General features: G+C 39.2%; 3 protein-coding genes across 8 annotated transcripts in view; 2 read left to right on the forward strand and 1 right to left on the reverse strand.

The window, feature by feature from the left end:
• The window catches only part of LOC134218534 (uncharacterized), a 39,613-nt gene extending 36,999 nt beyond the window's left edge, over window positions 1-2,614 (reverse strand). Inside the window, exons 1-2 of one of the 5 annotated variants that reach the window (XM_062697661.1) lie at window positions 2,510-2,614; window positions 1,463-1,766 (exon numbers count right to left, since the gene is read on the reverse strand). In XM_062697661.1, the coding sequence (XP_062553645.1) occupies window positions 1,463-1,556 (94 nt within the window). In that variant the 5' untranslated portion in view covers window positions 1,557-1,766; window positions 2,510-2,614. Of the gene's footprint in view, window positions 1-1,462; window positions 1,906-2,457 lie in introns of all 5 variants that reach the window. The other 4 variants (XM_062697657.1, XM_062697660.1, XM_062697662.1 and 1 more) reach the window with 4 other exon arrangements.
• A 5,235-nt stretch (window positions 2,615-7,849) lies between these two features.
• On the forward strand, window positions 7,850-10,462 carry LOC134214353 (2-oxoisovalerate dehydrogenase subunit beta, mitochondrial). 2 transcript variants are annotated; one of them, XM_062693746.1, is made up of 3 exons: window positions 7,850-7,996; window positions 8,311-9,211; window positions 9,887-10,462. In XM_062693746.1, exons 2-3 carry the CDS (start codon window positions 8,342-8,344, stop codon window positions 10,112-10,114), a joined length of 1,098 nt encoding a protein of 365 aa, XP_062549730.1. In that variant the 5' UTR covers window positions 7,850-7,996; window positions 8,311-8,341; the 3' UTR covers window positions 10,115-10,462. The 2 variants fall into 2 exon arrangements, with proteins under 2 accessions (XP_062549730.1, XP_062549731.1); XM_062693747.1 differs by having other exon boundaries at window positions 7,940-8,088.
• Window positions 10,463-21,402: 10,940 nt separating this feature from the next.
• The window catches only part of LOC134218535 (vigilin-like), a 31,393-nt gene continuing 27,044 nt past the window's right edge, over window positions 21,403-25,751 (forward strand). Inside the window, 2 exon segments of the mRNA XM_062697663.1 lie at window positions 21,403-21,625; window positions 21,984-22,069. The gene's annotated coding sequence lies outside the window, so the exon portion shown is untranslated.

Genomic DNA, 25,751 nt, shown 5'->3' on the forward strand with positions numbered 1-25,751 from the left:
ATAACCACAGAGCCACCTTTGAGTTCCTTCCTTTAAAGGGCAATTTGATGCTTCGATTCACAATTCGGTAGATCATCGCCTGAAATGATTTGAATCAATGATGCGATATTTCCAATCAAGTGTGCAAAGTAGCAATTAAAAGCAAGGATGTAGGTTTCTCCCAATTTAAATCATTTTTTCAAAGCATGCTTTTGCGAATCATTCTCAAAAGAGGATGCTCTTTGAAGACTGGTTTAAAATTGCTGTGATCCGAATATTTCAGTGATATTCTTTGCATTCAGCATGAAATCAATCGTAGAAGGCTCGGACACCCATCAGAACGTCGGCTCAGGAGGCACGTTCCCCTCAATTTGGGAGATTTGTGCCATAGTGTTATATACCAATCGACTCAGCTCGACGAATCGAGGTGATGTCTGTATGTGTATATGTATGTGTGTATGTGTGTGTGTATGTGTGTATTTGCTTGCAACATGCTTGCATTCGTCGCGGAATACTTCCTAATTTTTCGCTGTTGAAAATTGACCCAATCGGCCATTGCATTCGATTCCGGAGTTATGACTGAGACGATGAAAAGAGATATTTATATTGACGGGAAAGATTGAAAGCAGCAAAATGTTAGTTCAGATAATGTACAAAACCTCATGGTTGCATTTCAGATTAAAGTTCTACGATTTGGATCTGTTGTAGAATGTCTTCTGCTTCTTATTGGCATTCAAATCCCCACACTGGGACAGAGCCGCCTCGTAGCTTAATGTTCACTTCCACAGTTATTAACTGCGAGATTTCTAAGCCAAGTTACCATTTTTGTATTTGTATATCATGAGGCTAGCAAGATGATACTTTTATGCCCAGGAAAGTCGAGACAATTTCCAACCCGAAAATTGCCTAGACCGGCACCGGGAATCGAACCCAGCCACCCTCAGCATGGTCTTGTCACGCGTACTACTCTCTTAAGTATTTAATACTTGTTGGGGATCAGACAAACTAGGGCAACAGATGTAAGAAACTCTTATAAACGCTAGACAACATTAGAAAACTAATAAACTTAACTTGCTGTTAGATTGAATTAACATTCACACCCTAAATTCTAGGTAATAAAGGTAATACATAATATAAAACACGAATAAGTTTATTTCCTTGACCCCGAAAAAAGGTTGTTCTTGTTCAATCTAATAAATAATTACAAATTACAAATTACGTTATGTGCTTTAATTTTCTTTACAAGTATGTGCGGATGGCAACACTATCAGACCCATCATTCGCCCCCACACCAACACAAACATCAGAAGTGGGGCTCAAAGAATAAACTTCTTACTTTTATTATTATTCCGAGTAGCACAAAGTAGACGACCCCTTCCAACCTGATTCAAGAAGGAACCCTTCCGTCGTAGTCGTCAAAACAAAGCAGTGACTGACAGGGGAATGCAATTTTTCAGCTGATCAAAAGGGGAAACCACCTTACCTTCACAGCATCGGACCAGCTCCACTCGACCCAAATTTCCCGAATCGAACTTGGAGTAAAACGTATAGCCAGCGCACTCGAAATTATCAACCATTTTATTTTTCGAATTTCTTCATTCCTCTCTCAGAAAATCAGCCAGACACGACTCAGGTTTTACTGCTGCTTCCAGAGCCAAAGTGAAGATTCGGCTCCCTTTTTCACTGATTTCTTCCCACGATATGCACCCCCAACACACTCAAAACACTTTGCTCTATCTTCGGCAAATTTAGCCACCCATTTCCTTCACGATTTCGTTATCCTAAAACTTCTGGATCCACACAGCACCCCAGATGCCCGCACAGATTAACAATATTTTCCGAATCGCCCGAAAATCTTGAAAAATCTTCGGCCACCAAATTTTCCTTTCTGTTCACCCTTTTTGCACACTCTGCTGCTGCCTGTCTCTAGTGCCAACACAAAAACATTACAAGCATAATTTTTCATAACGCCGTATGTAACAATTATGAGGATTCGAGAAATCCTTTGCAGAAAGTTGGCAAAACTTTTTCTAAAACTGTTTTAAAACTAAATCTTTTTTCAATACTTTTTTCCGCTGGCATGCGTCATTACATGACACGTAATAAGCGTGCTTCACAGCAAAGCTTAGTTCATTCAAATTCACTGTTAAAAACGATAAAATTATACATACACCGGTATGCTACACGTACGTCGGTGTACATTGGTCGGTTTTCCATAGTGCACGATTGACGCAACTGCAGTTTTGTTTTGTTTTGCTTTTTTTGTTACATAGGTCGCTCTCAGTTCCCATATGTTAAAGCGACGTATGTAACAGTGAGACTTCAAAAATAGAAATTTTTACATACGTCGATTCGCAAAAAGATTGAATTAAAGAATTTTAAGATCTGAAATCAGTAAAATCGATACGTATTATATAAAGCCGCGTGTGATTGTCACGTTGTATTAAAAACCCCGTTTTGTTTACTTTTGTTACATACGTCGTTATGAAAAATTATGCTTGATTACGTCATTTGCAGCCAGAAAACTCACACACTCAAATTTTCTACCGTTTTGGACTACGATTTCGTTCCCGTAGTTTGCGTCGGCAGTCCGTCGATCGTGAGAGCTCGCGTTGAACTGAAGGGGAAAACCTCTCGCAAGAAAGCAAAAAGCTGCGGCGAAGGCACATCCAAACAAAACAGGGAATGAGTGGAAAGTGGGACCGGGTTTGGTTCCACGAAACTATAAAGATTTTAAATCGCTCACACATTTTTTCCTTGAGCAAGGGTATTAAACGGAAATCTGCAAACAGACACCTGGAGGAGGTTAACTCAGGTAGTGGGAGGGGATGGCCTTACCCGACCACTAAAACCCAAACACTTTTGTCAGTCCGTATCCCCGGGCCGCAATTACGCGATACATCAGAAGAGGATTATACATATCTACATATAGAGGTCACCGCAGCCCAACCGAGACGTTTTTGCTGTCTTTCCAACATATCCTCTCAACGAGGTTGTCCGGGGTTGTATCTTGTATCCATGCCGCTGACTGTAATCTGTGATGTGTATTGAGAGATCAATATCATAACACTATATAGATTAACATTTAAACGATACATTCTATTTACTTCAACATAGCTGTTCTGCGATAGAAAACCACAATGTTAAGACAAGTTTATGTAGTATTCAGAGCAAGCGGCTAATGATTTTAGTTTGTTTAAGTGATTGTATACTATGAATTGATTCTGCTATTGCGGTTAGTACATTAAACATCAGCAATCAAATATACCAATCGTGAAATCACATATTTCGCGTGCCCCAATTTACAGTACAATGTGGCAAGTTTTACATTAGACTTGATTCGAATTCTCAATTTTGCATATGCGCTAATACTGATCTCTATCGTGAAAGAATCTGTGCATGATTCAGTATTTGAGAGTATGGAGAGCAACATATTGAATTTTCTGACGAACTTTGCTTCATTTAAGCGTGTGCCAATGAATCGGTAGCTTGTGAGGGGCTGGGAGAGGTCGCGCGGCGGGGTATGGCAATGCTAGCGCATTGCTGCCTCCGCAGTGTGAGATGGTGTTGGTAGCGCCATCGGGTTGAGTAGCAACGACGAAGATTGCACTGGCAGTTTGTTGTCGAATTTTAAAACGAACAGTCGCACCGCTCTTCAACGGCGGATTCCAATCAGCCGCTTTCGAAGTTCAGTTTTCAAATGCATGAATCGGTTTTTTTTCAAATGCAACATGTTCAAATATTCAACGTTCATCTTCGTCTCGCGAAAAAAACCGATGAGTCATGCTTCGGGAACAAACCTGCAACGATCCTGGCTAACATCTCCGGGGATTTCACATGAGGTGTGCTGTTGGTCCTAGCCATCACTATCCTGTATACATCCCCCCAAGATAATTTCCGATCAGCCCGTAGGTTCGGGCCGCCGAAAGGTGTGTTCACCTAGTAGGAAATGTGCTGGAGTGAGCATGAATAGATCATCTGCTACCCAAAACAGTAGTACAAAACTCCAAACGAGGGATTGCAGTACTCGCAGCTTATGCAACCCTAGATTTAGCTATGCGTAGATTACTGCTCCTTCTAATATTAATACAGCAATCACAATCTATTTAGAAACATCCCTGAGACAATGGAGCTCATAGCCAAATATGTAACTGTCACTTTTTATTTTTTAATCAGAAAATAACATATTGGCTTTTGTTAGAGAATGGAATTAAAGACTTGAAAGTTTCTCAAGTACCTTTGCAAGACCTTCAATTTCTTGGTCATAACAAAAGATATTTTAGTTACTAGATAATGATTGTCGCTTCGGTTCCCTTTGTTCTGCTGTCCGGAGCATGTTGGGTACCAAGCTGTCAAATCGTATGGATTTTCCTTCTTTGACATTTAGCTCCCCTATCCTCGCCAGCAAAAGATGTTCAGGACAGCGACGACAGCGACAATCTTTATCTTTTGTCATAACCATCATGACAATTCTTATTTACTTGATGCAGACTTCAGGGCAAAGAAGCAATGGTCTACAGGACCAATGGTTTTTTCAATAGTTTTTGAATGCCTACATAATAAGGTTTAATCAACTATATTGTATCAATTCGACTGATCAACCTATTTAAATCAGAAGCTAGAAATTGCAGCCATATTCTGTATTTTTATAACATTTGCACTTCTTAGTTGTGGATTGCCAAACCATTATAGAACTTTTCCCCGGTACAAGAAAAATTGATTCCTTGCCGCTGGACAATTGGTAGCATCTAGGACACGCCGTTTAATCGTTTTAATGGCAATCGTGTGCTCTATTATAAAAGCTATTATTATAGCAAAAAAGTGAAAATCTATTCTTTTCGAATCAATTAGTGATTAAAAGCGGAAGTAGTCCCCAACGTTTGTAAAGTTAGTAAGAATTGAGAAAGTTAACGTGCGCTGCTCGAAAGTGCGCTGAAGTAAAGGGAGTCCGGCTTAGATCTCCAAAGAATCATTTCTAAAATTTCATAATAACGTTCGGATTTCCAGTACATTTTCAAAAATTTGTAAAACAAAAATCCGTAGAAATTAATTAGAAAGGAAGGTTTCCATTGCGAGTAGTTTTGTAATATTATCGCCAGGTTTAGTTTCTGCACAACAGGTAGAAGAAAAGCAGCAGCCGACTTAGCAAAACGCGAACGTTGCGCGAACAAGATGATTATGGATCGCCTAGCTTCATATTCCAGAATGCGGAATTGCACAACTTCCTGCAGTACAATCCTCTTCGGTTTCCTTATACCGGTTCTTTGTCGATTTGTTTTTCGGGAACGTTAAATATTTCGGAACGACCTAAAAAACACACTTTTTTCATTCTGGTGCTCGGCTTGGTGAAGTTGGGAGTAACATGAAAATTTCTGACAGGTCAATCCCACAAGGTATTTGATAATTGTATTTGACATTTTCTTTTGAAGAAAAAGTCGATAATAATTGAAAAATAGGGTAAATGATGTATCTTGGACAAGCGCAGGACATTCATTAGAAAATATTCATTCATTCATTCATTTATTTAGTCTACATCTATACAGATAACACTGAATCAACAATTTGACGCCACAATACACGGTTCGAGGCCGCATCTCTCCATCCTCGAATACGCCCCACGCTCGCCAAGTCGTTCTGCACCTGGTCTGCCCATCTCGCTCGCTGCGCTCCACGTCGTCTCGTACCTGCCGGATCGGAAGCGAACACCATCTTTGCAGGGTTGCTGTCCGGCATTCTTCATTAGAAAATATATCGAGATTAAATAGTATAAACCAATTGAAAATCACTAGGTTCATCCAAATACATAACCTATGATTAGTATTGTGTCTCCATTGCCCAATTTTTGAGTAAATTACGTTTACTAGGTGTAAACTGTGATATACTGCGAACTGAAATATTTTCTTTTTGGACATCAAATATATAATTTCGACATGGAAAATGAATATATTTTGGACAGAGTCATTTTCTCCTTATTTAAAAATGGCCACCTACAGATCTCAATGGTATGACTTACCTACACGTATCCACATTCATTTAAATGCATTTATTTGCTTAACTGACATAGATTAAACCAGAAATTAACATTGTTTCGCAATCTTATCGATATCATTGAATACAGCCTGAAAGTTGGCAATTAATGGTTCATCCATGTACTGTACATGGGGTGACCAATAAATGTCTGATGCATAAAAACATAACTTCATTTTGGTCACTCCTTTTTCATTCATCAAGTTCATGTTAAGCGATTGGAATATGTTAGTATCTCAATAAGCCATTTTATAGAAAGCTCAAATGACAGGAGACCAAACACTAATATTTACATTTTACAAGGAACATTTGCGAAAATGGAATGAAATGATGATGATGATGACGAAATGATGATGGTTTGCATGCAAATTTACCAAAACAAAGACCGAGCCGTTCACTCAAAATTTCGATCAGCTGTTCGAATCTGTCTCATAAAATGGCTTATTACAATCAACTTTGGCCGCAGGACCTCAAGATTGCCGTTTGAACCAATTTAAACGTGTTTCAGGTGCATGTTACGAAGAGTCCTATAATGCATGTTCTCCTGCATACTGGCGTCCAGCAGGCGCTTTGGTAGAAAGCTTTTTATTTTAGATAATTTAAACGATAAATAATAGTTGATTTGTGAATTCTCATCAGGAGCCGCTAGAGTTGAGGTAAAAGTATGCAATGATCATACTTTCGATAAAAAATTCCTACACATTATCTAAAATTGATCGAAGAAGCTCAGGCTTGTCCAAAATATGTACATGTCCAAAATATATCATTTACCCTACTGAACTGTCCGTATTCATTTCTACTGACTTGTATAATTCAATTCAGTAAAAGCAATCTAATATGGAAAACTCGGTAATAACATTTACAGTTTTCGGTAATTCAATAAATTTATAACTGAACTTCAGTAAATAATTTGAAAAAATCGGCACCAACATTTCAAAAGGGCGAAACTGCTTTTGTAAACAAAAGCTTTTCACGTCTCTGGTGGGCTAATTTGTGCTCACCCACACAATCCAGCACCATTAAATGAAAGAAGAGGATTCAGTGCTTCCATCAGTGGTATTAGATTGCGTGGGTGGGCTCAAATTAACCCACCAGCGACGTGAGAAGCTTTTGTTTACAAAATCAGTTACGCCCTTTTGAAATGTTGGTGCCGAAATATGTTTTTTTCGGTATTTTTTGTGTTCTGCAGTTCGAGCAAAGACTAATACTAAAGAGCTGAGCAGAATGGATACGTTTGCGTACGTTTTGACAGTTTCTCCATGGTAAAACTGTCAAAACGGACGCAAACGTATCCATTCTGTTCAGCTCTTAAGTCTTTGGTTCGAGTCAGTAGACAAAAATACCGAACAAGCAAGCCGTGATTAAGTGTACAAGTTGGATAAATTTGTTATCAACCCTGCCTTTATTTATGTCGTTTTCGTTTTTGAGGTGTAGCAACACCGTTTAGTGCAGCATTTTGCACGGCAAAAACGAACGTTTTGAGTGCAGTTGGGTTTGTTTGTTATGGATACCTGATGGATACCGTAAAAACAAAACAATAACAACGGCAGAAACTTGACAACAAACTACACTACGCGGCACACTCTGATTTTTTCTGGTGCTACACTGCTTGTTCCAGTGCAAGAAAAATGCTACACTGGTGTAGCACGAAAATAAAAAACGAACATTTTCGGTGCAAAAGTGTAGCACAAAAACGAAAACGACATTAGTCGTATACTCGGTCGTAGAGGAAACCGTCACAGAAATTTTGCTTCGACGCGAATCCTTTTTTTTGTCGATGAACAGTAATTATGGATTGGGATATCTGTACCCCTGAGTTTTACCCACTGATAAGAAACGTCATTGAAATGTCAAAATCTGATGACAATTTGGAGGGTGCAATGAACTGGAACGATTTTGAAACTGAACTTATCAACCACGCAGTTCTAAAATTAATAACATCAAAATACGTAAATCTACGGAGTCAGCCTATTTTTTAAAATAATTTCTCGTAAGTTGTGGTTCTAGATTTAAGTAACTTCATTGTACCTTATTGTATTGCTTGTCATTCAACGAACCATATAAAGTTGAAGAGCAAACTAGGTATATATTTTTTGTAATCAGAATAATTTTGCCATGTTTTGAAGTAGTGCCAAAATTACATAAGTAAATCGCATCACTATCTACGTCACCTCATGAGCAATTCCAACGTTATCTTCAGTTTGTTGCCAACATTATTCTGTTGTCTAGCCTGTTATCTAATTTAATGAAGCGCGTCGCCAAGCGAAAGCTGACTGTTTTGATCCTCACGTTTTCACTTTACAGGCAATTATTCACCTGCAAGAGGCGCTGCATCATGAGTCTGCTAAAGTTTACCGGTTCCGCATTGAGCAGGGTGGCCGTGACGCCGATGTTTACGAGAGCTTCGTCGCATTTTGTTTACACGCCGGATGCGAAGGCCCCGGTCGAAGGTCCCACCAAGAAAATGAACATGTTCCAGGCCATCAACAATGCTATGGACATCGCCATGGAGCGGGACAGCTCGGCGATGGTTTTTGGGGAGGACGTCGCCTTCGGAGGCGTGTTTCGCTGCTCGATGGATCTGCAGAAGAAGTACGGCAAGGATCGTGTGTTTAATACCCCTCTGTGTGAACAGGGCATTGCTGGTTTTGCGATCGGGGTGGCCAACACGGGAGCGACTGCCATTGCGGAGATACAGTTTGCCGATTATATTTTTCCGGCGTTTGATCAGATTGTGAATGAAGCGGCCAAGTACCGGTATAGGAGCGGAAATCTGTACGACTGTGGATCGTTGACTTTCCGGGCTCCATGCGGAGCGGTCGGCCATGGTGCCTGCTACCATTCGCAGAGTCCCGAGGCGTATTTTGCACATACGCCTGGGCTGAAGGTGGTGGTGCCGCGAGGTCCGAACAAAGCCAAAGGATTGCTGCTGGCTTGCATCAAAGAGAAGGATCCGTGCATTGTTTTCGAACCGAAAACGCTGTACCGAGCAGCAGTGGAGGAAGTTCCAGTGGCACCATTTGAGGTCACACTTGGAAAAGCCGATGTGCTGCGGGCTGGTAACGACTTAACCTTGATCGGTTGGGGAACGCAAATTCACGTTCTGACGGAAGTGGCCGATATGGCGAAGAAGCAGTACGGGGTCAATTGCGAAGTGATCGACTTGGTGTCGATATTGCCGTGGGACAAGGAAACAGTTTGCAATGTGAGTAATATGCTATTTTTTTATTTCCTTACGGACGTAATGAAGGTATAGAAACTCCAGAGCATTTGAAAAATGATTGAATTACTTGAATAATCCTATTCATTTCGTCCTGATGTTCCACTAGAAGTTTCTTTAGTTCGAAACTTATGGTAACCTTCCATTTTGTCACACAGCTATCATACAATATTTTCTGAATAATTGTCGGAGGGTCATTCTTAAGAATCTGTGTGCAACACCTGTATTGATCTATCAGACGCAATCCAGTGTCCATACATTCCTGCACTACATCTCCAATATATTTGAAGTCATCTAGTGTTTGCTCGACGTTCTAAAAATTAGGAAAAATGTTGTTATGTAATTTACAATAAATTAGGAATCTACTTACCGGAAAACATGAAAAAACGGAGTAAGTGCGTAAAAAATTATCTGTAACAGCACCACAGCAAATCACTAAAGCTAAAATTGAAATTAGTGTCTTCATGATGCTTTCGTATGTTATGATGATCCAAGCTTTTTATTTATACTATTCGCGTATTGATTTTTTCATACATTCAATTCGACTTCCTGATTCGCAGCGCGTTCCTGAGCACTTCTGTGTAATGTTTCCGTCAAGTACCCTCTTCATTGTGGCGCAAACAAATCTGACCTCCTACTTATCATCTTGTCCACTTTCAGTCGGCGAAGAAAACCGGTCGCGTGCTGATCGCCCACGAGGCCCCACTAACAAGTGGATTTGGAGCGGAACTGGCTGCCACCATCCAAGAGGAATGTTTCCTCCATCTGGAGGCACCGATTGCGCGGATCGCCGGCTGGGACACCCCGTTCCCGCATGTTTTCGAACCATTCTACATCCCGGACAAGTTCCGGTGCCTGGACGGCGTTAAGAAGCTGATTGACTACTGAGCATTAAAGTTGGACCGGTGTGTTGATAAGTTGATGATTGCGATTAGTGTCTTCCAGCTTCAGTAGATAGAGCCATGTCAAACATGTGCTTAACAGTTAGACAAATGGTTTACACCACAAAATAGCTCAATCTGATTGAATCGTGAAATATGATGCATTTATTAGATTGTAAGATTGGAAATAATCGAATTTAGTTGTTGTTTTGCGGAAAATTAATTTTGTAGCCATAGTATAAGCACAGACTTGTCTGTGGAATAAGTTTACATGAAATGTACTTTCAGAATGTAACAGGTGCCTTTTAATTCTGCAATGAGAATATTATTGAAATAAAGATAACATTTTTAAACACTTTTTTGGTCAAGTTCAATTTCAGATAATTAAAGGTACAGACGTCCCACTTAGAACAAAATGCAATCAAAATCATCGTCACGGAAACATTCACCCCTATTCTTGTTTATGGAAGAAAGGAACTTCGAACGAATCGGATTCGTTCGAACGGTTTTCCTTTTTGATTTTGTTGGCGTAATCAACAATGCGCACAAACTTTCGTTCGAATGCACACACTTAAATCGCCGAAAATCTCAGCAACAGAGCTGTTCGGTAAATAATTTTACTGATTTTTGGTGATTTTGACAGTAAACATAAAACAACATAAAATCTATAAAATAATTACCGAACAGTTCTGCTGAGATTTCGGTAAATGAGTTCAGTGTGCACGAACGTACATACACTGCTAAAAAAGTTTACACACAAACGACTTTGAAGTATGCTCTTTTGACTATAAACTATTTAATTATGACTTCAAAGTACGCTCTTTCCTGGGAGAATGGGACTACACACAAGAAGGAATAAATTTTATGCACAATTATGACTATCTTTTATTCACAAATGATTTACATTTATGCATAAAAGCAGGAAAAGTGTGTAAAACTTATCCTTTTTATGCTTCAAATTTTTCTCTTTTTGTGGGCAGTCTCATTCTCCCGCAAAAAAGTGTATTTCTGCCCAAAAGAGCATACTTTCAGCTGTGCGTGTACGTGAACAATACGGATAATTATCGCTCAATGCTAAAAGCCACGTGGTTGCCGCTTGTTCACTCATAGTGGTTTTACCCTAATCTGCACATGTCAATCACAAGTAAAATCGATGGAAGTGCCATCGGTGGCCGATAAACCCCCTAGAACAAAAACTGACCTTAAAAATTTAGTATGGAATATGAGACGTGTTTTTTTTAGATAAAACGTTGAAACACAGGTTGAACTTTTAGTGACAAGAAATCTGTTTCTTAAAACATATTTTCTTATGATTGTTCAATTTAGATCATATATATATTATTGTTGGCTTGGCTGTTCCAAAATTATAAAATATAAACCAGAATGATCCTCCTAGCTCTGGTGGTGCATTTCTCGCGCATCGTAGAACGTTTTTTTTCTTGAGCAAAATGTAAAGAGATCAAAATAGCACTTTGGGGAGACCAGATTCCATTATTTCAAATCAATTTACATGTATTTCAAAGAAGAACTTATAACGATTTAAATTCACATTGAAGAAAAAATGTGCATTCATTTTAATGCATTGCAGATTGTTTTGTTTTAGCAGATAAAAAGAAAAATCATTAGTTAGTTCCATAGTAATCATCTGCTTGATCATCTGGGAGGGAGAAACAGATAAAAAAAAACAATTTTCTCAGTGTTCAACATTGAAGCTTGATGGGAAGCTTTCCAGTCAGAATGAAAGCACCGTTCGCTTGAAAACCGTTCGCGTAGCGTAAATTTTCAACCCTGTTGACAGTTCGGCATAACGGTAAAAGGAGCAAACACGCATCTGTCTCTCTCGCTCGCGCTTCCACGACACCACGGCCGTGAGGGTTTTCTGCCTTCGTGTCGCTCGCACGCTCATTCACTACTTGGAGGTCGGTACGTTCGGTTGTGTTTTCAAGTGCAGCAGCAGCAGCAACGCAGTTTCCTCTCTCTCTCTTTCTCTGCCAGTCCTCATCCGCCGAGGTGGCACTTTTTCCTTTCCAACATCCAATGTGGTTCGATGAAAAGTGATTGAAAAATCGGATTTTCCTGCGTGGCCGGCGTCCGATTCCGGCGACAGTGATTTCTGCGGTGCGACGCGCTTCCGGCGGTGTAGTTTTCCGGTGCGACAGGTCGCGGTTCGTGTGGGAAAAGTGATTTTCTCGTCACCGGGAAAGTGGATTAGATCCGGAAAACCATATTGCAGTGATAAATGGGCAGTCGTCGGTCGACGTCGCGAGTTTTTGTCGCGCGGTGTGTGTGGTAGTGAGAGGAGAACCGTTCCTCGGCGATTGTCGTCTCCGTCGTAGTGTAAAGGCGAGTCCCGTTTGACTGGTGGCAGGCAGCAGGCACTGACTGCCACACGGCCACTGGCAACAGACAGACATGGCTCTGCTGATGGTGAAGGAACATGCGAGTAGCCGAAAGAAGTGGAATAAGAAGAAAGTTCTCTCCTGCTTGCTCATTCGCCGTCGTCGTCGACGTCCGTCGTCGAGTCGGCTCGCGATGTGTTGGTCATTCGCAGCCGAGATTGGGGGAAGTGTTGTCAGATGAGATGTTTTTGCCTTTTGCAGCAAGGTTTAACGAAAAGTTGATTTTTTTTAATTGTAATTTTTCAAGCAAAGAAAAAAAATTGTAATTTTTATTGGGAACGATAACCGGTTAATAATTACATACACTTATTATCTCATCCTTGACCTGATACAAAGTGTTACACCAACAGGTTTTTGTGTCCAATAAAATAATCAAATTAAATCAAAATTATCGGGTTCAATTATGTTCACTCCAAAAACAAATTTTTGATACAGGGCTCGGAGTTCCTTCTTTTTTTGCCTTTCTTGTACAACAAAGTTGAACCGAAAGGCTATCATTTCTCTCCAAAATCGAACTTTTTATAGAAGTCTCGGAGACCCATGATGTTATATACCAATCGACTCAGATCGTCGAGCTGAACAAATGTCTGTCTGTCCGTGTGTATCTGTGTGTGTGTGTGCACACGAAAACCAAAAAACATTAGCCACTTTTTCATATAGTAATTCTTAACCGATTTTCTCGCAACAAGTTGCATTCGACAGGGGACAAAGCCTTGTTGATCACTATTGAATTTGATAACGATTGACCATTGCGTTTAAAAGTTATTAAGAAAATAGAATCGAACTGTATAAGCGCCATATAAGGTTGGTGTCTTGGCTAAATATGAAAAAGGCAGTATCACCACTCGGTGAATTAAGTTGGGTTTTTCTTCTTCTTTAATGGCTATACATTCTAACTGGAACTAGGCCTGCTTTTCAACCTAGTAATCTATTAGCATTTCATCAGTTATTAATTGAAAGCTTTTCTATGCCAGCCATTGCATGAGTATGTATTTTGTGTGGCAAGTACAATGGATACACTATGACCAGAGAGTCGAGAATGTTTCCAACCCGAAAGTATCCTAGACCGGATCGAGCATTGAACTTGTTATCTCCGGATTGGAAATCCTACGCCTTTGTTCGCAAGGCTATTGGAGATCCCATGTGTATATGTGCGAAAAATAACTCACCATCTTTCGGGCATCTTTAACCTCACCGGAGCTTTTGATGTAAAAAGTTGACCTGATTATTTTTAATAAACTATAAACAAGTTGCATTGGATGGTGAATCCTATCCCATTGTTTCCTATTGGAAATTAGTCAGATCGGGCTATTAAGATCAACATTTATGGCTAATATACTTTTTTTTCACTAACGCACGAGAAAGGCACGCTAGTTGGTTTTTAATACAATTTCTGATCTAACGTGATTTTCATATTACTTACTATATAAGGTACAATCGTCCCTAGTTGGATTAATTATGATCAACTAGTTCCACTAAAACTTCTTGCCAAAAAACGATAATTTCCAAAATTTGTGTTTCATTTAGAGCGAGGAGGGGTCTCAAACCATCTCGCCTTCAAAAACCTCCACATGTCAATTTTGGTTCTATTTGCTTGATTAGATCTCGAGTTATGCAGAAATACAGCCACTCCTTCGAGAAGGGGGGTGGGGGTCTCGAACCATTTTGAGAACCTTCCCCGGTCCCAAAAATCCTTGCATACAAATTTTCACGTAGATCGGCTCAAAATTTTCCGAGTCTAAGTTTCAGACAGACAGAAATTAATTTGTATGTATATAGAATATTAGATCTCGAGTTATAAAGAAACTGGTGTTTCAAAGTGGGGAGGGGTCTCAAACCATCTTAAGAATCTTCCCCGACCCCAAAAATCTTTGCATTCAAATTTTCACGCCTTTCGGTTCAGTAGTTTCCCTGTCAACGTTCAAATTTCAGAAGAAAAGAAGAAATTTCAACGGAAAATTCCTCTTAATTTCCTAGAAAAATATCTTTGAAATTTTCACGGAAAATTCTTCAAAATTTGCACGGGAAATTATTCGGAATTTACTAAAGAAATTTTAGGAATTTCATTGATAATGCCTCTGTAATGTTTCAAGTCCTTCAAGTTAGCTTCATAAAATAAAAACTGGAATGAATTTCACTTACCATAAAGTTAATAATATTTGGAAACAAAACATTTTAAAAACGTACAGGTAGTTGAACTGATTCTAAATTATGTTTGTTATTATGGGAAGAATAATTGTCATTAATCCAATTTGTTCCATACAAAAAAGAACAATCTCTAAAACAAAAAATTAAAGATTAAACCGAATGTCCACTATTGTAATCTATTACAGACATCAAGAGTTATAATGAGTAAGATTTTGATGTTTTAGGAGCTTTAAATCTTTTCAGCGAATTCGTTGTGGATGCTCTCCGAAGCTAGTTCTCCAAGGTCTCCAAGGACTGCGAAAATAAATATTTCTCAAATAGTGTTCAGTTTTTCAAAAAACTAACCTCCCATTTTCTGACCTGGCTTTTTGGAAATGCTATGGTTTCCCTAACTTTTGAACTTAATTTTAAGATTCACAAAACACAAACAGCTTTGATTCCCTAGATCAGCGGATCTCAACCTGGGATACATGTACCCCTGGGGGTACCTTCGCTGGACCCAGGTCAAAAATGCGGACAAAAATGCGTAAGACGCATTACAATTCCAATCAAAACTTATTGATAAAGTTTTGTTAGGGGGAATGACGGCTTTGGCAGGTTTTGTTCTATTATTGTCAGGGGGGTTTTTTATAACTGATTATGCTCAAATTTGGCCTAAACATTCTTTGCATATCAAAGAATATTGTGGCCAAATTTTATAAAATTTAGTCGACAAAAACCCCCCTGACAATAATAGAACAAAACCTGCCAAAGCCGTCTTTATTACAAAACTTTGTCTTGTACATAATATGCTTGACGATCAGTAAATCAAAGCCAATTGAATCCTGCTCTTCACAACCAACTCAGAATATGAAGGGCTACAAAACAAAAGGTCGAATGAGCTAATTTCAAAAATCTCCAATGCAATCTACCTAATCAAAATAAAATGTTGAATGATATGGTTAGAATATTTTTCTGAACTAAAACCTAGAATAGGGTTTCTTACCCCATTCCCGGCCTAACATGCGTACGACTGCATTATTTAATTGATATTTATAACAGGAAGCAGCTTTTCCTGAATTTTGTGGGCTGTATAATACCAAAGACTAATTAAGACGTTCATGTCCCATACAAGAGCTCACTTTTTTAGTGCTCATGGAGTACCAGAATAGAAAATTGAACAACCGCATTATGCTCTCACCTTGGCGCACGTACAGAGCTGAGTAGCTAGTACTGCTTCATGTGTTGCTACGGTAACTTTCCAAATGTTATGTAGATCAAAACATTGAATAAATGTGTCAGGAACTGCCATTTGACATAAAAAATCAGTTAATAATAATAAAAAATGCCGGTTTGTTGGTTATTATTCCTCCTGAAGCGCTTTGGTTTGCCGAATCGTATTTGTGGCCGTATTTCCACTGAATTTAACCAACATTTGGGGTAATCCAACAGCCGGTGCCGTAGACTTCCAAACGTTTGGTTTGCACTCCCAGTTCCAGGTAAACCCGTTACCCGAACAGGAAGCGACGTCATACAATATTTGATTCAAATAACCACATGAAGCCACATGAATAAAATTAGATATAAAAAAAAAAAAATACAAACATCGTTTTTATTACTACTACATAATAGATATTTGTCTTTGTTCAATAGCAGTTATAATTTGAAGAGCCCTCACTAAAAGCCAGGGAAAATTCTCACCGATGGCTACACATGTAAAATGTGGAGAATGATAGAAACGCTCCGTGAGTACTGCTTGTCTATCTTAGAATCGACAAGTAGATAATATCATCATTCTAAAACGATGCCAATTCTGGAAAATAAGAAAAAATAATAGAATAAATTTGCAATTGCATTTTGCATTGCATTCCTAAACAAAACAAAACCAAAAGTATTCTTCCAAACAAGATGTTGTTGCCATAGGCTACTAGTAACTCTATTTTATCGCAAGGTAGATAAAAAACTTGGGTCTGCACAGAAACGTCAAATTTGGGTACCGAGGGACCAAATGCAGTAGTAGAAGTGGTCCCTCGAATGAGCTCTACAGTGACGTCTTAATTAGTCTTTGATAATACTGTATTGGGGTTCACTTCTGCTTAAAAAATAGCTATTCGTGCTAAATATCGTTCAAAAAAGTTTTTATTTGCTTTAAATTAACGAGGTGCAGCACTCATTTCAGTCAGCGATTGCCATTCCGGCATACGTAAAACCAGTTCCCGGCCTAAGCAAAATTTCACTCAATCTCTCAACATTTTACTCTCATTCTCTCTCGGGACGGTAGAAAATGCGACGTAAACAAAAATATGCACGTTCCACGGCAACAAGATGCCAGATGGTATTATTCATAATCATTTTTATTTGTTTAAGAAGATATATTTACTCATCCAAATTTCTTCCAAATACTTAAAAACAATATTTTTTTCACCTTTTGAAATCGAGAGAATTATAAATAACATGATAGCGTCAACGTATTAGACAGTTTTCCTATTGACGATGAAGGATCATTTTCATAATCCCGGCCTTTTGGCAGCACGGCTAGAAGTTCTTGAGCCGAGGTGAATTTTTGTTCGGTTTGAGGATACATTTTCAAATGTATTCTAGTATGTTTATATAAGTTCTAGTGATAAGATTGAAGTGCGTGTGTTTAGCATTATGGTGTGGTGTTAAAAGCTTGAAGCAATGATTGTATCGAGCACCGTATTTACCCTATACAGCATGAAGGCTTTTTGCTGAAAAGCTTGGTTGCTTCGTTGCAAGAGGATTAGAAGCATCCTTCTACGCTTTTCGGAATGCTTTTTGCAAGCAGCTCAAAGGCATCCTTTCAAGAAAATCGGAAGTCTCCATTCAAGAGGCTGGGAAGCATTTTTCTACGCTTCTCGGGAGTCTTCGAAGCAGCTTGAATGCCTCCTCTTAAGAGGCTAGGAAATCTCCTTTCAAGAGGTTTGGAAGCCTTTCAAAAGTTTCGGAAGCCCCCTTTTAAGAGGCTTGGAAGCCTCCTTTCGAAAAGTTCAGAATTCTCGGAATCTGGAAGCCTGCTTTTAAGAGACCCAAAAGCCTCCTAACAAGCTTTCAAGCCCCAAGAGGTTTCCTTACTTTTAGGAGGCTCGGAAGCCTACTTTCAAGAGACTTGGAAATCTCCTTTCAAGAGGTTTGGAAGCCTTCTTTCAAAAAATTCTTTTAAGCGGCCCAGAAGCCTGCTTTCAAGGGGTTCGTAAACCTACTGAAGCTTGGAAGTATACTTCCTAGAGGCTCGAAAGCCTACTTTCTAGAGTCTCGGAAACCTCCTTTCAAGAGACTCGGAAGTCTCAGATGCTCCTTTCAAGAGGCTCGAAAGCCTCCCTTCAAAGGGCTCGGAATTATTCTTTCAAGATGCTTGGAAACCTACTTTAAAGAGGCTCAGAGGCGTCCTTTCCAAGCCGCCCTTCAAGAGGCAGGGAAGCCTACTTTCAAGAGACACCGAAACCTCCTTTCGAGAGGCTCAGAGGCTTTCTATAGTCATGTGAATTGGACAGTTGCACGGAATAATGAAAATTTCAGACCAGGTTTCAGGTTTCAGTCAGGTTTCAGGTCATTTTTCATCTTATAAGTTAAGGTAAGGTACCCAGAAATTGCCCTCACAAAAGTTCAAGTGTTTTTTAAAAATTGTTTGATAATTGTATGGAACATTTTTAACTGTTTTCAACCACTAATTTTCGAGAAATGAAGATTTTAATATCGGTGGGTGAAAACTGGGGTGGGTGATTTCTAGGCAGAGCATAAAATATTCATCTTCATGAAGCAATTTCAGTCCGAATTTTGACAAACATCGCATGATTATTCAAAACATAGAATGACATAGTCAAACGACTGCTGCACCAAATCATTCATTCGACTGTCACTGAGTGTGCTTACTATGTGCAGAAAAAAAACAAAATTAGCATTGTTTATATTGATGTTTACCGTTGAAAGGGCCTCGCGGATGCAAATCGGATTCAGTTCTGTGTGATAAATTACTTTACTCAATAAAAACGTGTTCAGATTTCAGATAATTTATCGCTTTTTAGAATGTGCATAAATATTCAATGACTAATATTCAACTGAATATTGACAGTCCAGAGCCGAAAATGAATGTGCCTGGAAGTGAGCTGACAAGTGAAGAAAGGTGGTCTTCACCAAAAAAATTCGATTATTTTACACTCTGTTTCTAGGTGTCTACGCTTGTTATCATTTACAGCAAAATAGGGGGCACCTAAATCAATACAAAAAAGTTTGAAGGGGTACCACCCAAGAAAAAGGTTGAGAACCACTATCCTAGATCAAAAAATGGATTGAGCTAAGGCTCTGTTTGGTAGATTTTACACCGTAACACACTACGTCAAAGTGATCTACCGTATTACGGGACGGTGAACACTTCAATGTCCATGAATGCGTATTCAATTTCCTTCTATAGATTACAATGGACACTAATGGTTTTTAAAACAGCTAACAGCTTCGATTACGCGCGTAGATCTTGGATGAGTGTGGCTGTCTCTCACCCCAGCGGGCCTGGGTTCAATCTCAGTCGGCGTCGTTGTCATTTTCTAGAAATGTTTGCCCACGCCTTCCTTTGGATAGGAAATAATTATTTTTTTTACTTTTTATTAAAGTGTTTTTTTAATTTTAAAATTAAGTTCAACACAAACAGGATAGGAAATAAAGCTGTAGGTCCCGGCCCATTTGTTGATGGGTACGATATGTACTCTAGGTAGAGTCGTCTTCCTGGGGTCAGGAGGAAATAGGCCGACATAACTTAGACAAACAACATAAAATGTGGACTTCGAGGCGGTGTGGCTATTGTCGACAGGCATTTACTCGTGTTGTTGGCGCTTCCTTCTAGTGTGGTGTTTTCTTCAGAAAGCGAAATTCTCACTAGAAGCATTAAAGCATTAAACGTCCAGTGCCTTTTATATTACAAATGACCTTCTGAACTCCTTTGGACGAACCTCCAAAAATGGTGTTTACGAGTAGTATTCATCCTACTCTTTAACAGAAAAATCGAAAACATGTATGTTGTAAAGCCTGTCCACGTTAAATTTCAGACACCCATCATACAATGCGATTTTTTTTTAAATTTTCACAAGCAACCGAGAAGATCAATTTACACAACAGATGAATCTCTCAGCTTTATGTGATGCTTTCAGCATGTTTTCATTCTCGTCCAAATTGATAAAATGGCTACAAATCAATTAGACATTGTCTAAGTGTCCGAAATTTAACGTGGACAGGATTTACAATGGCGCAAACGCTACTTTTTCAGATTACGGCAGTGCTGCCCTGGTTTTGTTTTTTCTGGCATGATGCTAATCTCTCATTACATCCTAATTTAAGAAGCGTTACTTGGAGTGGCATAGTTCTATCCGTGGTCAACATATACAACAGTAATAACTGCTATTTGGTATTGAATGTCGGCTCCAAAGAACCTCAAACTAAACTTTACATTTAAAAAAATTGACAAATTAAAAAGTGATCCAAGTGATAAAGGGGAACTGTCCCGATCTCATCGCGAAACAAAGAAATACAGCACCAATTTTGTCGCTTCTTTTCGTCAACATGCGTGCTAACTGCTGAAAAAAAAACACAGAAACAAGAAACAAATCAAATTGTTTTCCATTGCTTTGTTTTTGATGGGATTAATATCGGAGCCATGAGATGAATTTCAGGAGCAGTTTCCCTGTTAGTTCTTCTCAGTATTGGTAATAGTACAAGCAAAACTTTTGTTCAGGTCCAGGCTTAACAATTTAGGGCCGATGCCCACGTAGCGTATTTTCAAACTGGATGCACGCTGCGTCCAAGCAAGGTGAGTACACTATTAGGTGCTCCAAATGTAGTTGCGTGGACGTGGCATGTACGTAGCTTAAATAACAGCTACGTGGACATCGACCCTTCAGCTACTAGTGCTGCTAAAGAATATAATTTATTCAACTTTCCCGGCAAGCCTTTTATTGCACGAATTATCGAGACGGGAACAGGACGAAATTTTTGTTTGGATGACATTCCGTTGGTCCACAGCTAACGATCGATCCCAACAAATATCACAGGTCTGTCCTTTGTACCTATTACGTTATTCATTGATCTTTCTTAGAGATTGTTAAAAAGTAATATGATTTGTATTAAATCAGACAAATTGGGATCAGACAAAACTAAAAATCCAAACAAATCTTTTAAAAAATACTTTTAAAAACTCGGGATGCACAGGACCCATAAGTAAAACCTGGAAGTAAAGAAAAAAAAAATGCCATTATGGAATTATTAAACAGGGCCTTCGTATATACATAAGTGCTATCAAAATCTCTCCGTGCGCTAACTGATTTATTCCAAATTTGTGGTAACTTCTTGAAATTATTGAAGTTCTACATTGATCCATAGGGATTTTCTCAGTTTACAAACTTAAACAAGTCTAAAAAGGCCGCTGCATTTCTTAAAAATAAAGTTGTGAGTGGAAAGACGTTTGAAGTCATCTGGATGTCAGTTAAGAGTCCGAAATGATTTCTAGATGTTCACAACGTCTGGTTTTGAAACTTTGTAAAAGCTCATGAGAATATTAAGAAAATTGAAGTGAATCGTAGACGAGAAAGCTCTGAAACTCAATGGAATGTGTATGAATTCGTTTTATAAACCAGTGATTCATCGAATATTCAAACTTAGCAAATAATGCTCATCTGGCAACACTTCAGGGTTGAGGAATGTGTTTTTATATTGCGGCGAATAGCAGCAGAAGCACATTGAAGCGCCCATATAACCGTATCGCGATTTCTTTGGTCGTCGTCGTGTATCCTGCGGTTCGTGTGTGCGGTCGGTCGGTCCGGTTCAAAAATTGGTTTCTCTCCGTCGTGTGATACGGACGACGACGGTCCGGGTCGGTATTGGTGCACCTCGTGCGGTTCACGATTCGAATTGTCATCCGCGGTCAGTGATAGGAAAACAGCAACATTCTCCGCTCACCGAAATGGGGTTTCTATGCTGATGTGATTATAGTGCGTATATTTTGACCGCGAACGATGACTGTCGGGAAGACGGCAACGTGCTTTTTCTCGCCGACGACGGATCTAAGACTGCCTTGGATCTGAACTTATGACACGTAGCCTCAATGAGCATTGTTGGACAAGGGTCATTTTGTGTGTGATCTTCTCGTGGAGGGACCTTTCACTATTAATACTAGACTGAACTGGATCAGAGAAAGAGGGAGAAAGCGAAGCAAAACAAGACAGTAAGCGCTATCAGGAAGAAGAAGCTCAATATTTTGTTTTTTTTTCTCTTCTCGGTCACTGCACCCTACTTATTTTCGGTACCGTCGTGTGTTGTGAAACTGCTGACGCGCAATTACCCCCACAGCGAACGGCAAGCCAAGTGCATTCAAGCTGGAGGCTCTAACGAAGACAATTCCCATCTAGACCCGGATCTTTGGCACATACAGTACAGTAAGTAACTATTAATTTACAATTTACAATTTTTTTTTATAGATGGATGGAGAGTGTTAAAGTAAGAGTGGTTGTCTCATCGTGTTTTATTTTCATTGATAAGTTGTGCTGTGCTTTGGTGGTAAGAGCAAACCCCACAATCCGCGATAATTTTTAGCGGTTTTTGAAATTTCTTCCAACTTTATACATATACAAAAGTTTAAAAGCGTCAAATAATGCCAACTGGTTTAGAAAATCGAAAACTTATGACTGTTTATCCAATCAATTTTGTTTCTGTTGATGCATAAATAATTCACTGAGTCGAACCAAATGCATGTTAAATTACTGAAAGTCCTTTGAAGGTCGTTGGGAAATAATTTTTGTTCACTTTTGCAGTCGTTTGGGATACTTTTTGTTTTGTGTAAACAAAGGCTAATAAATTTCTGGAAATCATACAAACTTACTAATAAGAACTTATTGAGATATGCAACATCTAACAAGTAGCAATATCTCAGAAAAATATAGGTTTGAGCGTAATTTTGATTATTTGTTAGTAAAACTTAAACAAAATTTCAACATTCAACAAGAGTCAGCAATGTTACCAAAAGAGTAATATCAGGGATTTGAGCAAGTTTTCTAAAGAACAGCTAAGTCAATAGATCTATCAAGATCCGCACATTCAACAAAATCACATTTCCAGCACTTGTTTGAATTGAATCTAAAGTCGCACTCCACCCGCCCTCGCGGTACTGCATCCCTCAAGCAGGCTTGTTCGTGTACGGTAAGCCAAGTTCTTCCACTAGTGATATACCAAATACAATAGCAAGAATTCGATAACGCTGACGATAATGGGAATGATTGACAATGACACAATAGATTAGATTACTGGACGAAATTGTAAAATGTTCGCGATAAGAAAAAAGGAATAGTGCTTTTCAATGCCTTGTTTGGATTGATAATCAGTAAACCGAAACACACCATTTCGTTATCATGTGCTAAATTGCAAGACTCCTGAAGACATGTTCTCAGTTTGTGTATCGCAAATGGACAAACCTTCTATTTGCCAACTAATTTTCGTTCAAAAGCCAAAACAGCAGCTATGAATGGTTGCCATTAGCGTCATCATCGTCATGCCTAGCACTATCCACTCTCTCCGCTACCCGTTAAACCTCCGGACGTATGTTTTACACTTGCAAACAGATAATGGACTGCCGAATCAGCAGCACTTCTACATCGTATGGACGCAAAACGGTGCTGTTTAATTTTAAACACTGTTACCGCACCGATAATATGCGTTCCGAGAAACTGATAAGCCGTCCAAGCACATGTTGCTGATCATTCCATAGAAACAGTCCATTTCTATTCCCAGTAACGATGTCTTTGGGTTTTCTCCTCTGTTTTGATTTACCATCCATGCACTCGACATCGCTAGTGGATACGTGATTCGTCCCAATTTCAACCTGATCGCAATTCCGGAACGCATGCATTCCTGGCGACGTCGTACGCTGGGGTAACTTTGTAACTGTTTGCGTGCGGTCTTTCGTACGCGCCGGCGGCAGGCAGTAAAGTTGATTATACACAAGCACACTTTGTAGCGCAGTGAAAAGGAATAAAAAACAAAAACATCACGTAATCACTATCGACGTGTCACTGCTCGGTCGGGTTCACCGGTAATGTGCGGATTCATTTCAGGTTAATGAGCGTCGGCCATTGAATGGGACCTTTTTGAACTTGATAATTTCCTCAGGTAAATTTACCGAATCGTCGAACCAGTTTGCCAAATTTGGTCGAACTCGAACTCGACATTCCTGTCCGCTTCCACATGCTGCTTTTGCAAGTGTAGTTGTTACACTGGAGGTCTTTTACCTCGATTGGATCCCAATTGGTAACAGGCGGTGCGTCGCGCAAGGTAACTTCTGTGACCTTCCCACTCATCCATGGAGAGCCATCAGTATACAGTCGTCTGAGGTTGGTATCGAATGGGATATGGCGTCCGCCGATTGTCGGATGTGGTACATGAGAGCCACGCCGTGAAATGCGACTGCGAGTCACATTGTATAGACGAAACCGGTCACTTGCGGTTAAAAATACACGTTCGCTGCGGAGGAGAGTCCGGTAGATAGAAGCATACACTGGCGCAAGATCCCACGTCGACAGTTTTTGCCGTCTGTAGTATGGCTCGGTTGATGTGCTTTCGCTTCATTCGCTTCAGCCAGGGATGCCAGATGTAAGGCATTGCGAAATGTGCGAGTAATAAAACGTTCTCATGAATGGAAGATGAAGAAATGATAGGAATGCTTTTTCATATGTATTCTGAAGCAAATCGTGGTATTGATTTTGATTGCCCTTCTTCAATTCTAGATTTAAAAGAGCCAAACATTATTGGCATGTATATAAAAAAAGAATTTCGTGGAATTGAAATAGAGCTATCTTGAAAATCACAAAAGATTTCTGAGTTTTAAAAGTTATATGAAAAGTTTGAAAGTGTTGATTTAAACTCTTTTGCGCAACCAATTTTTGATGATGTGTTTGCTCTAATTCAATCAATTTTCGACCGATTAGTTTTGAAATTTTCAGAACCAGAATATATCATAGTTTTGAAGTCGATCAACCAGACACCTAAAGTCAACGGTTCCGAATTTAAACAAAATCCCAGTGGGGTATGTCGAGTGAACATTTGGGACAATTTTGATCCGTTAACGAATTCGTTATTTGTACCAACATCATCTTTCCAGAATCGTGAAAAAATCTTATTTGCGATGCCTCTGAAGGAATTTTGGAAGTATAATAACTATTTTTGGACACACTGGAATCGGTTTCATGTATCATGAGCCATATCAATCTACTGTATATTTTGCGAAAGACATATTGAAACACATGCTACACAATTGCTACATTGCCAATTTTGACCTTTTAGAATTCATAGAAACCATCCCGAGACATCCGGAACCGATTCCGGAAGCCCTATGAAAAACTTGAATCCGGTTTTGAAATGAATAAAATGGCACGCGACGTATCAAGCTTCATGGTTCTTCTTGAACAAAATTTGTGTACGATAACATTGTAGGATTTTTTTTTAATTTTTGCCTTTCTCGTATACTAAGAATACGTAATCACTATATGATACTCCATATGATCACTCCAAAATCCAACTTTTGATAGAAGGCTCGGAGACCCATAGTGTTATATACCAATCGACTCAGCTTGACGAATTGAGGTGATGTCTGTTTGTGTGTATGTATGTATGTGTGTGTGTATGTGTACAAAATTTTGTAGACATACTTTTTGGACTTTGGAATTGGCCGAATTACTCGCAATAAGTTCCATTCGACTAAGAATCCTGTCCCATTATTTGCTATTGAAAATTGGCCAGATTGGACTATAGGATCAGAAGTTATGGCCAAAATACTATTTTCTATGCGTAAAACACGATAAAAAACAATCACTCATATTTTTCAGTATTTGTTTTTGCACGAGAAAGGCACCAACACCGCTATGTGGATTAATCAGGGTTTTTTAAATATTTATTTAATTTAATGTTTTTTTAAATTTAAATCAATGTAGGATAACATTTTTCTGGTATTGACACCACTTCTGGTGACTTCCGGGAAAACCCGAACCTCGAGGTAACGCTACTGAAGCTTATTTCCAAAGATTTATGTCTAACATCAACAAAGCTATAAGTTGTACGCACATTTCGACT

Source organism: Armigeres subalbatus, chromosome 2 (assembly GCF_024139115.2).
Source record: "Armigeres subalbatus isolate Guangzhou_Male chromosome 2, GZ_Asu_2, whole genome shotgun sequence".
NCBI lineage: Eukaryota > Metazoa > Arthropoda > Insecta > Diptera > Culicidae > Armigeres > Armigeres subalbatus.

Coding starts and splice junctions, on each gene's coding strand:
- LOC134214353 (XM_062693746.1), top strand. CDS start 8,342: ATGAGTCTGCTAAAGTTTACCGGTTCCGCATTGAGCAGGGTGGCCGTG. Junction 9,212..9,886: donor ACAAGGAAACAGTTTGCAAT/GTGAGTAATATG, acceptor GTCCACTTTCAG/TCGGCGAAGAAAACCGGTCG.